The sequence below is a fragment of the Gracilinanus agilis genome, chromosome 2 (assembly GCF_016433145.1).
Source record: "Gracilinanus agilis isolate LMUSP501 chromosome 2, AgileGrace, whole genome shotgun sequence".
Classification (NCBI taxonomy): domain Eukaryota; kingdom Metazoa; phylum Chordata; class Mammalia; order Didelphimorphia; family Didelphidae; genus Gracilinanus; species Gracilinanus agilis.
In genome coordinates this window covers 655,054,441-655,067,601 of record NC_058131.1, presented here as the reverse complement: position 1 = coordinate 655,067,601, position 13,161 = coordinate 655,054,441, and the positions used below count along the sequence as shown (strand labels likewise).

Below are 13,161 nucleotides of genomic sequence, written 5' to 3'. Positions count from 1 at the left end.
CCAACATCACATGGCCAACATGTGTCAGAAGCAGGACTTGAAACCTCAACTCTATGCATTATGCCAAACTGGCTCTTTCTTTTATAAACATCTTATTTCTCTAATAACATAGGGCCCAGTGGTTTCCAGTATGCAAGCTATTCCCCAGAAATGGGATGAGAAGGAATAAGGTCATGAGAATAGCACTGAGTTCAGCCTAAAGATGTTAGAATACAGTAAAATTCTGAATGATAGAACTGATACTTCCTGAATCATTTTTCCTTTTCTCTAAGGCACCCTCTCTCTGTATTTCCACCCCCCCCAGGTTCTTTCCCTGGATCTCCCACCTCTTTCTCAATTGCATGAAGTAGGCATAACAAGTACTTAAGCAGATTTTCATGGGAAGAATTAATCAGAGAATGTTAGAGAGAAGCTAGTCCAACCCCTTCTTTCTACAGATGAAGAAACTGGAAACTCTGAGAAGAAAGAAATCTTTTATACTGATTCGAGCATTGCCATTTCATACTAAATAGGCCTCCCCTTTCAAACATCTTTAATAACAATTTGACAGAAATTCTTTCCCAGCATGCTTCAAAAATGTTGCCTAAAAAACCCAGTGTTTCTGCCCCAAACCTACTGGTCTGTCCTCGCCAAAATGAAACAAGATAATGTTGGCAGCTCATGCCTGCATGGCCAAGGGACAGTTTATGAGCTGGGTTCAGAATATCCATAACTGTTTACATAAGTCCCCCATAGCATGCTTTAATAAACTCTCATGACAATTCTTATAACCCACGAATTGAAGAGAGATATTCTAAAAGTCTGCACTGTTTAGGTCTTCTGTTCAATCATTTTTCAGTTGTGTCCAACTCTTTGTGACCCCATTTGGGGTTTTCTTGGCAAAGATGATGGAATGGTTTGCCATTTCTTTCTCTAGGTCATTTTACAGATGAGGAAACTGAGGCAAACAGGGTTAAGTGGCTTGCCCAGGGTCACATAGTTAAGAAAAATCAGAGGCTGGATTTGAGAATTTTCCTGACTACAGCCTAGCATTCTAGCTGCCCTAGATGAAGACTGCTCCAGCACAGATCACAAAAGTACCACCTTAGGCTCTTTCATGATGAACAGGGCAAAAAAATTAATCTCAAATCCCCAAACATCTTGCCACATATCTCTCATCAGATCAGGTAGTAGAGTAGGTAAAAAGGGGCACCAGACATCCAGAGAAGGCATGAGTTTGAACCCCAGTTCTCTCCCTTTATGATCGGGTGACCTTAGGTAACTTTCTTAACTTCTCTCAGTCTTCCATCTGTAAAATGGAGATAATCATAGTTGCACTATACTGATATCCTACAAGGTTGTTATGAGGACCAAATGGGATAATGGATATTAAACATTTTTTATAACTCTTAAGCCCTCTGGTTATTTATGATTATTATTACCACTACTCATCACCCATGTAGCTAACACATATTATGTGCATTTATCTGGATCTACAGCTTTTTTGCTTTACCGTAATTTAATGATACCAACTCACCTCCTGCACACACGCTAGAAGGCTCCACTGCTAAGATTTCAATGCAGGATTTCTTCAGGATCTACAAAGCAAATAGTTGGGAGGATTAGAAAGTCAGTGCCACAACTTGGAATTGTAGGGCTTAGGGCAAGTACCCAAACCAGACCCAGAGTAAGCAACAGGAAGCAAGTCATTAGCTAAGAGGGTGGGGGGTGTAAGGCACTGCCCAGCACTCTGTGGTGGGGAGGGAATAGTTGTAAGATACTGGTGACGGAGAGCTCCATATTTTGGGGAGGAGAGGGAAAATAGGGCAGTGTGGAAAAATCTTGCCCATTTCATCATTTGGTAACTTCCAGTTTTAATAAATTTTTCTTGCTAACCAGTTTGTAGACTTTCATTTCTCTATTGCTAAAGGACTAAAAAAACCGTCAGCACTTTCCAAATACAAAAATTCCTTGGGGTAAAGGCAGACAACTCCACCCTGGTTATATCTCTGAAAATGAAGATTCTTTTTTTCTCTAGAGTAAGAAAAAGGCCTACCATCTTTATTTGTCTCATACTCACTGAGTCAATGACGCCTCGAAGGGCATGAAATCCACCCGTAACAGGGAACACATGGTCAATGCTATCAGCAATTGTTGACAGCTGCAAAGAAAAGAACAATGATTCCACAGAAAAACCAGAGGCTGAATGCCCAAGTACTGGTGGAGATTTACACTTCTCAGAATTAATTACTGGAAACTATTTTCTTATTTTCCTTACAAATATCCAATAGATCATCCTTAGGAATAATGTTTGTTTTAACCTCACCCTCAAAACTAGCTTTTCTTTTTTAATTGCTCAAATTTTTATCATTTGAACAAATTCCTTTTCCCAGAATCTTTAGAGATTGGAGTTTGTCCAGCTTGACTGATGCCAAAGAAATTGAAGTATAAATGGCTGGCTGGCATGCTACTGTTCTAGGGGATGGGTATTTGAGCAGAAAGGATAGCTTGGAGATTAAGATTTGGGGATGCACCTTCCTGAGAGAGGCATAGGGATCATTGATGGGGATATAGGAAGAGTTGTGAAAGTGAAAGCGTTCTGTGAAAAGGAATTCTTTATTCCTTTTTTAATTTAATGGGGGGACCTGGAGTTCCTCTTAACATAGAGATGTGTAGGATTAATCAGCCCACAGTGATAGGAAGTAGAAACCATAGAGAGAGGAAGGAGGAACCATAAAGACAGAAAGTGAGGTAGGAGGAGGCTATAAAAGAGGCCAAATGTTGGTCAGTAGGACTGTCAGTTGCTGACATTTAGGGCTGGTAATTGTGGGAAGTTGGCTGCTGAGTGTGATTGGTCATTGGGGGTTGGTTGTTGGTGGTGTGGGGTGGCATTTAGTTGCTGGAATATAAAGGCAGGCCTGAACTTACTGAGAGGGCTTTTGGCTTTAGGCTTTAGAGGGCTTTTTGACTTTTGGTTTGTGCTATTAGGGTTTTTTATCCGTCCTTGAACTTTTTGGAAGTGGCTGGTATTCGTTGACAGACCTAATTGGGGTTGGATTAAACACTGATTGGGTTGGTTTTGATTGGGCTGGATTGGGTTTTTTTGTGGGGTGGTTGTTATTAGCAGTAGTTATAGGCAGTTATAGGCAAATATAAGCAGTTTTAGATAGTAATTATAGGCAGTTATAGATAGTTATAGGATAACTTGTATAGACACTAGGAAATTTTCTTTCTCTACCTCTTTCCTATATTTCCCTCCTTTACTATATTCTTTTACTATCTCTATTTAATTAAACTAAAATGTTAATTGTTAAAAGCTTCTAGAAGTTTTCTTTTCTCTGGTTTAATGGGATAATATTCATTTAAAACTCTACTATGTTATTACTAAAACTTGAATTATTAAAAGCTGCTCTCCTATTTTGTCAAACCCCTATTTTAACCCTTACAGTTCTCTCCAAGTCCTGCGGGTTCAGGAAAGAAAAGCAATCTAATATAAAATCAGGGAACAAGAGCATAAGTGGCTCGTGCCCAGAATTATGTGGGAAAGGCTAGTTAGGAAATCTTCAAGGGCACATCCCTGGAAAAATTAACTGAAATTAGTGATTTAAGTAACTATTAAGAGTGTAGTTTCAACTTCTGATCAGAGGGGAAAGACACAGTAAGAACTCTGATGTCTCTTCAAAATTCTCTTTCTTGTTCTCCTTGGGCATGACTGGAATGGGGAAAAAGCTGAGTTATAATGAATCCAGGGAGAATCTAAAAGAGGTCATTACTTTGCTTAATCTCTGTCAAAATAAATGAGTTGCATGAGACTATGTACCTATACATTATCCCAAATGTATACCACTTCCAAATAAGCAAGCATTTATTGAATGTCTACTACACGCTAGGCACTGTGGTAAATATTAGAAATTCAATAACAAAATCAAAAGAATGCCTGTCTTCAAGAAACTTATATTCTAATGGAGGGAGACCACACACACGTGTAGTTACAAAATACATACATATATAATAAATAATAATATAATATAATAAAATATAGACATATTATATGTATATGTATATGTATATGTATATATATATGTGCATATATATATATATAAAATGTAACTATGGATGGAAAGGTACAGACCATTCCTCAGGCTTAATTATGTGAATCAAGGTTTACCCTCTCTGGACTGGTTTCCTCATCTGTAAAGTGGGGATAATCATGGCACCTACCTCATTTGATTGTTGTCAAGATCAATTTAGATGTTTGACAAAGTTTAAAGCACTACATAAATTAGTTTTTGCTATTATTTATCACTATTATTATTTCACTTGCATTGACTTTAGGGGCAACTTAGTACTCAAAAAATTATGGGGGAAAAAGATTACAAACAAATAGAATGTAACAAACTGGTTGATCATTTGTTGAACATGTTCTAGATTGGGGTTTGGCTAATAGTCACTGAAGTCTCTTGTAACCAGGTAAATGTTTAACAACTAGATTTTTAAAATTTCATACACAGTACACTTTTAATTTTAAGCTGTATTACTAATATTTTTCTATAACTTTATTTGTCTAGGCTATCAGCAAAACAATAAATCAAGCCCTAATATGAATTATTTGCTGATTTACAAAATGCAAATGCACATTTCTATTAAATAGAAAATTTAATAATCAGCTCTTGTGATATGGTTTGAGCTGGCTCCTGCACTGTCCTGATTCTAGCTCTGAGACTTTGTTTATTTTCATGACCTCTTCAGAGTTAATTCAGTCTTCAAAAGTTCCCGATTTATTCTAGAGGAATTATGGGTCACATTTTTGTCCTCAAAAGTCTCACTGACTTTCCTAGAGTGAAGAAATCTAGTATTTTTAAAGTTAACTATTAAGAATATGAATGCCACAAAAATGTCACCATTAGTACTACTGCCTGAGCATCTGGCCCACCAATGGAGAACGGTCAAAGACTTTTGGTCCAAGTTACCTGTGTCTCATTAAAATCCTTCACTCCCACGCAGTAGACAATAGCCCCAAAGGTCCTGGCTCTGTCTGCCTAAATGAAAAACACCATTGAGTTTAAAGCTTCACAAGAAAGTTTAAACAATATTTGAAACTCAAAAAATTGTAATGAATTGGATAGAAATGCTTTCAATGGTAAATGAGACTTACTTCTTTCTCTGCAAAATAAAATTGTTCTTTCTGTAATTCTCCATCAGTCAGGGCGATGATTACACTAGCAGTACGGAGACCTAGGAACAAGGCAATGATTGGTGTTACATTAGCATGGGGATCAATCAGGAATTTTTGCAGTGGGGAAGTACCACAAGCCATGCATAGAGCAAGTGGCATGAAGAACACCTTAGAGGACTGTGGAAAGTGACACATCCACCCAATGTGGGGAGACAGAGAGCCCTGGACACCAGTAGGAGATTGTTGATTGGGGATTAATATGTGCAGGGTGGGGAATGGAGAAGAGGAGTTCACTGCAGTTTACCATCTGAAAACTTATCTTAACTAATTATTTTTGCTAACTAGGTGCTGAATTCTGTTGCTTTTATGCTGCTGAGGATTGTGAGTGCTGTCTGCACCCTCTAAATATGGCATCCTGGGAAACCACCCTATTCAATCCATCGTGGATGCAATCCTTTCTATTCACATAGTAACTTGAGAAATACCAATCTTCTATTAGAAATTAAGAAATATTCTGAATACAGAGTCAGTTATCCTTCCAGTCACAACACATTGGTAATGCCAATAGAAGTGAATTAGAGAGAATCTTAGTTTGTTCCTTAAAAAAAATAACCCTTATCTTCTACCTTGTAATCAATACTGTGTATTGGTTCTAACACAGAAGAGTGGTAAGGGTTAGGCGACTTGAAGAGTCACACAGCTAGGAAGTATCTGAGGCCAGATTTGAACTCAGGATCTCCTGGGTTCTAAGAATCCACTAAACCAGCTAGTATATTTATTTAGTTAGATTATCTGAGCATTTGTCACAAAATGTTATGAACTAGAGACTTAATGGTAAGAGTAAAACCTTATGGGTAAACCAACTTATTACCATTCTTTGTGGTTAAATTTGTGCTGAGAAAAGAATGTGAAATCCTGTCAGTTATAAAGGATTAGATTTTAGGTTCACAGGAGGGATCTTCCGGGGGCAACCTAGTCTACATCTCTCATTTTACAGAGAAAGCACTTTAGCTCAAAGAAGTTAATCTCAAATTAATCCAAGTAATTAAATTCAAATTAAATCAATTCATTCAAATCCAATTAAATTAATCAATTGCCCAAATTCACATAGCTAGGAAGCATGAAGAGGCAAGATCTGAACCCAGTTCCTCTGACTTCAGAATCAATGGTTTTTCCATGATACCACTCTGGCAAAATTGCGTTGTAAAATACTTCATTCAAATTTCCACAAAAGGGCCTGATTCTATTTATATAATTCTTCCCCAGTACTTCCTTCAGAATTAGAATCTGTTTCCTGTTTAAGAATGACATATTCTTTTGAGCTGTCCAAGGAAATTGAGAAAAATAGTCAGATATAATCTTGTATGGAACCATTCGCTTAGTTAACTTATCTAAGACGCTGAGGGCATGCCCAAACTTCAGGATCAGTTAAGTTCCCTTCCCCATTATCCCCCTCAACATTTTTTTATCTTTCAGATGATGTTACCAGTATAGTCTAAGATTAAAGGGAGCATGGATTCTGACAGCTTTCTTCTAATATAGTCCTGTTTCTTGCATTATGTGGATGCCACAGCCATAAACAGTTAAAGTCACCGAAACTCAAAAAATAGACCTGCTCTATGAATGGAGAGACAGGAATGCTTCTGTTGCAGCTGGGAACAAATCAAAAAGAAAATCAAAGCTGTCTATTGTCAACTGAATTCCTGTGTTTAATTAGAAACCTAAACCCTCTTTCCTCCCCTTTTTTTTTCTTTGGCATTGCTTAACCTGAGCCAAAGGCAGGGGAAAAATGTCTTGGAGGAAATGGGAACAATGAGAAGAAACACACAGGTATCCTACCTCCATAATTTTCGTGGTAAATCTGTTCATTTGCCTATTAAAAAAAGAGGAAGAAGAAAAAGATATTTTAGATCTTCAATTAAATCCAGCAAAGGCAATAAAAGCAGAATTTGTAACCCATGATGAAATCCCCCAGGTCTAAGAGCTCTACCCTTTCAAATCCTTTATGCATGAATGTGTCTCCTCCTGGCACTTCATACCGAAGGACCTCAAGACCCCGGCGTATTGCTTCTCTGAAATAAAGAAACAAAATTGAAGTTTTCTTTAAAAATGCTTTTTTTCTGATTCTGAAGCATTATAGAATAAATGTGTTGCCCCAAACCACTTGGATAGGAAAGTATACAGTCAAGTGACTGTGATATGCTCCTGTTCTACTAGGTGTCTTTCTAACTAGCTGCCTTGTTTTCAAAAGAAGGTTTTGCTCTGGCCTCTTGTCAGTCCCTGGTTGCCTCTACTGTGAAGTGAGATGGGAGGAAGAGGTAAGGGTAAAAGAAAGAGAGGAACTCTAAATTGGTGGACCTGATTGGATTTTTCTCCTATACACAAATGGGTTGTTTTGTCCTATGAAGACAACCTTCACCAAGACTGGATCCAGTCTGGAGCCATAGATGATCATAAAGCAGTATTTCATTTCTTGCCCCATGACCACAAATAATGAGCAAGTGTGCAAGGTACATATGTGCTGAGTTATTGATTGCTTTTAGAGGCAGTTGGTGGCACAGTAGAGCCCTGGAACTGCAGTCAGGAAGGTCTGAATTCAAATGAAGTCTTAGACTAGCTGTGTGACTCTGGGCAAATTACTCAGTCTCTATGTGACTCAGTTTCTTCAACTGTAAAATGGAGATGATTATAGCACCTACCTCCCGGGGTTGCTGTGAGAATTAAATGATATATTTACACACAGAAGGCACTCTAAGTGCTAGATATCATTTTTATTATTATCATTATACATGCTTATTCCCTTCTCTTCTTAGTGTTGTACCTTGGGATTAGAATTGGATTGCAAGAACTGGATTTGAAAGAAAATTTTTGTTTTTATGTGTGTCTTATGTGACGGGTGCTCTATTCTTTTTTTTTAATCTGGAAAATTTCATTTAATTAATTAATTTAGAATATTTTTCCATAGTTACAAGATTCATGTTCTTCCCTCCTCTCCCCACAACCTCCTCCCGTCGCCAAGGTGCAATTCCACTGGGTTTCACATGTGTGGCGCTCTATTCTAGGCAATGGTTAAAAAAAAGGGCAAAAAAACAAGTCCTTGCCTTCAGGGAGCTCATATTCTGCATTCTTTATTTTTCTCTTCCTGTACCTATCCAGACTATCTATTCTTTTCCAGGCTCTCATCACAATTCTCCATTTCAGTTATTTTACCTTTAACTCCAGAAATCAGAGTTTCTGTAGCATCATGTTCTCCCCCTCTCAGGTTTGTTCTATAACGCTATAAGAATCTCCAGCCAAAGTTGTTTTTAGCTTTCTTAATTACAAATAGTCTTTTTTTTAAATCACCCAAATTTGGAAAAACAGAACTTTCTTATAAACGAGAAATACCATTTAGCAACAATTCCTGGGTTGTTAGCAGCAGCATAAATTTTGTCAGCCACTATTAAAAGCACATGGCTTGTGAAGACCAGCGATGATTGGGGCCAACACAGTTGGCATAGATGAATAACACTCAATCAAAAAATTGAGACATATACTGGGTCTAGGTCTGCCAGGCAAGGCAAAGCATAGGCTTGTGGAGTTATCTGAGGAAGAGGCAAAGCCATGTAGTGGAAAACATATTGGATTTGAAGTCAGGAGACAGCTAGTCTACTTATTCTTTGTATGTACTTGGACACACACTGCCCCTCTGTAGATGAAGCAGATGAGATCAGATAAATGTTTAAGGTCCTAAGGAGCTCAAAATCTAGAATCCAAAAATTCTTCCCAGTTCTAAGTCCTACAGGCATGAATTTAGGGCAATATTATTGGATGATATGGATAATCCAGGATCTCAGGGCTGGCTGGCTCTACCTTTAGGTACAAAAGAAAGACTGAGTGAAGAAGGGATGGATTACCCATTTTAATTTCTCTCTTTTTGTGGAGATCACCACCCTAGATTCAGTCTTTGAAGCTGCCAACCTCCTTGTCATCCTCAACCTTGGTCCTCTCACTCACACCTCATGTTTAATCGATTATTAAGTTTTAACTCCATAATATATTTTACATCTCGTCTCTCTACTCATCACCCTAACGTAGGCTCTCATCACCGATAGCCCTGTCTCCAGTCTCTTGTTCTCTCCAATCCATTCTTCACACAACTCCAAAGCATAGATTCGACCATTTCATTCCTTTGCTCTAGAAACTGCACTGGCTCCCTCTTACATCTAGGATAAACAAGAATATCTCTGGCTATTAAAGCCCTTCATCCTTTGGCTTACTGTAAAGACCAGCAGTGATCTGTGCCAACACAGTTGACATATATGAAGAATATTCAATGGACAGCATATTACTCTTTTCTACTTGCTTGACATCCTAACTGACCTGCTTGCTTTTTCTCTGTACAAGCTATTACCTCCCCAGTCTCCAAGTCTTTGTACAGGCTGTCTCTTATGCATGAAATGGACTCCTTCCTCACCTCTACTTGACAGAATCTCTTGTAGATTTTAAAGCTTAGCCAAGGACCATCTCCTATAGGTAGCACCAGGAGCTGGCATCACCCCCCAGAAATTACTTTGTATATATTTTGTAATTTTCTCTATACATATTTTCTACACTATCCATCCATGGAATATAAGCTCCTTAAAGGTAGGGATTTTTTGTATTTTTGTATTACAAAAATACTTTTGTAATTTGTATTGTTTTGTATTACTAGTACCTATACAGTAAATACTTAAAAATATTTGTTGAATTTAACACGCAGTCGAGAGGGAAAGCCCCTCAAACAACAACCAATAAAACAGCTACAACACTGGCAATGCTTTTGGGATCTATACATGGACTTTATCTCAAAGGGCTAAGGCCATTATCAGTCTTTAACACCTTCAGTGGGATGAGTTTATCATTTTTCTGTCAGAGAGAAAGTCCTATGGAGATGGGACCTAGGAGTAGGAAGTTTTGATTGATTGTGGAAGGAAGAATGAGGCAAAGACTTGCATCATAAGAATTCACTGCTTCGCCTGATGGGGACACTGGCAGGTGAGGGGGATATTAAATCAGGGTGAGAAGTACTGGACAAATTTTGTTTCTCAACTCTGCCCAGAGCTAAGTCGATCCTCTAGGTGCTCTTCTACCTTTTCTCATTAATATCTAGACACTCTTTCATTCATTATATTCATTCATTCATTCATTCATTCATCATCCTGAGATATCTGGATAATTATCTCAGTTCTCTAGCTGAATCTGACAGTGCAGACATGGCCAAGGATCATGAATCTGAGAGGGAATACTTGCCTGTCTTCTGTCAACTTCATGATTGTAGTTCCTTTAGAAGAGAAGACAATGAAAGACATCCGCAACATTGGACTACAAAGGGAATAAAAGATTTTTGTACAATAAAATTATGTTTGACACATTTTTACAGAAAAGAAAAATGACTACTACCCCTACCTCTAACGTCTGCCTCTTTGAAATGATCAATAATAAGAAATATAAAGTGGATGCGACTTGTTATTTTCTTGGCTCCCTTTCATTTGGGTTCCAGATCAGGGAGAAGGGTCTTTAGAAAATTACCATCCCTTCCATCTATTCCTCTCCCCTCCCCTGGGACCCCTACAAATTAATTTGGCAATAAGAATAGACTACCAGGGGCCTTAATAATCTAAACATAGTCAAAATGAATTGGGCTCAGAAAAGAGAGCAGGATGCCATGTTTCCCTGGATGATATCTTTACCACCACGACCCTCCTTACTGAAAATGGCCATTCTCGGGTGCTCTCTAATAATCCTAGCAAATTAAATGAATTCTCTAAAGGATGTATCTAGTGCATTCTGCTACTTATCCCTTCTCTCAATCTTCACCCCCCCCCAACTCCTCATGCTCCTCTTGCCTTAAAAGCCTTTTTTCTGGGCTCAATCCCACCCAAAGGACAAATATATCCATGTAAAATAATAAGGAAATATATGGTAGTGCCACAGAGATGAAAAATCTGATTTCTACTTTGAAAAACTGTACCTTATGAATTTTTCAGCCAGACTTTCAACAAAGGAGTAAATTTCTGTCCAGTGGTGTTTCACACTGCCAGACCTATATAAAAACAATGGTAAGTTAGATGATAAAGTTAATTAGAAGATCGAGAATCATTAATTTAACACATTCCATGCCATTTTAGTTCTTTGCCATGGTGATGTTTTAACTTTCAGCTGTAAGTCAAATAATTCTATGGTTCATTTTTCCTTCTACGAAGTTGTTAAAGTTAAGACATCACCATGGCAAAGAACTAAGAGATCATTTAGTTCAACTCTCTTGGGTTATTGATGAGGAAACTGGGGCCTAGAGAGATGAAGTCACTTGCTCAAAGATACAAAGGTAATATGTAACACAGTTAAGGTTCAAGCCCAGATGCTCTGATCTTGTGATTTTTTCCCCCTCCATGATGTTGTTAGATCATAGCCACTTTGCTTCTAAAAGGCCAAGGAACATGGTCCCTTCCTCAGAGACCTCAGTGGTATTTATTCTGCAATGTTCTTTTCTTAAAATTTGAGCCAAATACTCTCCCTCCCTTTCCCCATCTCCTTCCCCCTTCCTGAGACAGGAAGCAATCTGATATAGATGTTACATGTGTAATAATGTAAAACATTTTTCCATATTAGTCATTTTGTGGAAGAGAACTTGAACAAAAAAGAAATGAAGACAGAAAGTGAAATATAGTATGTTTTGGTCCATATTCAGACTCCATCAGCTCTTTCTCTGGAGACTCATGGTATTTTTTATCCTAAGTTCTTCGGCATCGTCTTGGATCACGGTATTGCCACAAACAGCTAAGTCATTCATCCTATCTTATTGTTATTACTGTGTACAATGTGCACTTGGTTCTGCTCACTTCACTTTGTATCAGTTTATGTAAGTCTTTTCAAGTCTTTCCAAAATCATCCTGGTTATCATTTATTATACCACATTAATATTCCATTACAATCATATACCACAACTTATACAGCCATCCCCCAAATGATGGATAGCCTCTCAATTTCTAATTCTTTGCTACTTTGTGATGTTCTTAATTAATGATCTCTGTGGGCATATCTATCACCAGAATTGGGCTAATAATGATAGTAACTTAGATAGGCACCAGCTGGTTCTGTGGTCTTTCCTAGAAAACACTACTAAATTTTAGAACAATAGATGGGCTGTTGGTTGGGAATAGAACTTCCTTTTCACGATCCACCTTATTCTTCCTCTATCAATAGCCAGAACAAAATCTTAGCCTTTTCACCTCTCCATATGTAGGTTCTTCATTATACTTGGCAAATAAATATATATGCATTCTATGCTGTGGTTATATATGCACTACAAGATAGAGGGAGAAGTCTGAAAAGAATAATAAAAATAATAGATCGCGTTCTCTTTCCTGTTCATGTTAATGACCTGGCTTCTGGATAGCACTTCTACATGTTCAGCAAGTTTTTAAATCCATGATCTCATCTCACCTTCAAGTCATTACTGAGAAGAGGATAATTATCCTCATTTTAAAGATGAGAACACTGAGTTAGAAAGGTTAAGTCACTTGTCTAAGATCATACAGGTAGAACTAGAATTTGGTCTTTTTAACTACTAGCCCACTGAGTCAATAAATACTATCTGCCAGTCTTTTTTAGTCTGTGGCATACATGTGAACTTATCAGAAGGGCACTTGGGGGTATTTCTCTGATCTAATCAATGACCAATCACTTTTTTTCTCTCAAGAGAGTGTAGGTTCCTTGAGGGTAAATAACTATGTTTTATTTATCTCTGTTAAGCCTCACTGGACCCCAAGGCAGTGTTCTTCAGCCAGTTTTAGTCCTTTCTGGGGCTTCAAGACCCCATCTGGAGTTTTCTTGGCAAAAATACTGGAGTGGTTTGTCATTTTTTCCCCCAGCTCATTTTATAGATGAGGAAATTGCAACCAGCAAGGTTAAGTGACTTGCCCAGGGTCACATAGCTAGGAAGTGTCTGAGACCAGATTTGAACTGACACTGATGAATCTTCCTGA

The 13,161-nt window shown here is 38.0% G+C and overlaps 1 protein-coding gene across 1 annotated transcript in view; it reads right to left on the bottom strand.

Moving 5' to 3' along the window:
* The window catches only part of ANTXRL (ANTXR like), a 96,566-nt gene that overhangs the window by 63,039 nt on the left and 20,366 nt on the right, over positions 1–13,161 (bottom strand). The window contains exons 2-9 of the mRNA XM_044660227.1: positions 11,148–11,219; positions 10,427–10,498; positions 7,146–7,227; positions 6,995–7,028; positions 5,135–5,214; positions 4,950–5,018; positions 2,060–2,140; positions 1,517–1,577 (exon numbers count right to left, since the gene is read on the bottom strand). Of these exons, the coding sequence (XP_044516162.1) occupies positions 1,517–1,577; positions 2,060–2,140; positions 4,950–5,018; positions 5,135–5,214; positions 6,995–7,028; positions 7,146–7,227; positions 10,427–10,498; positions 11,148–11,219 (551 nt within the window). The remainder of the gene's footprint in view (positions 1–1,516; positions 1,578–2,059; positions 2,141–4,949; positions 5,019–5,134; positions 5,215–6,994; positions 7,029–7,145; positions 7,228–10,426; positions 10,499–11,147; positions 11,220–13,161) is intronic.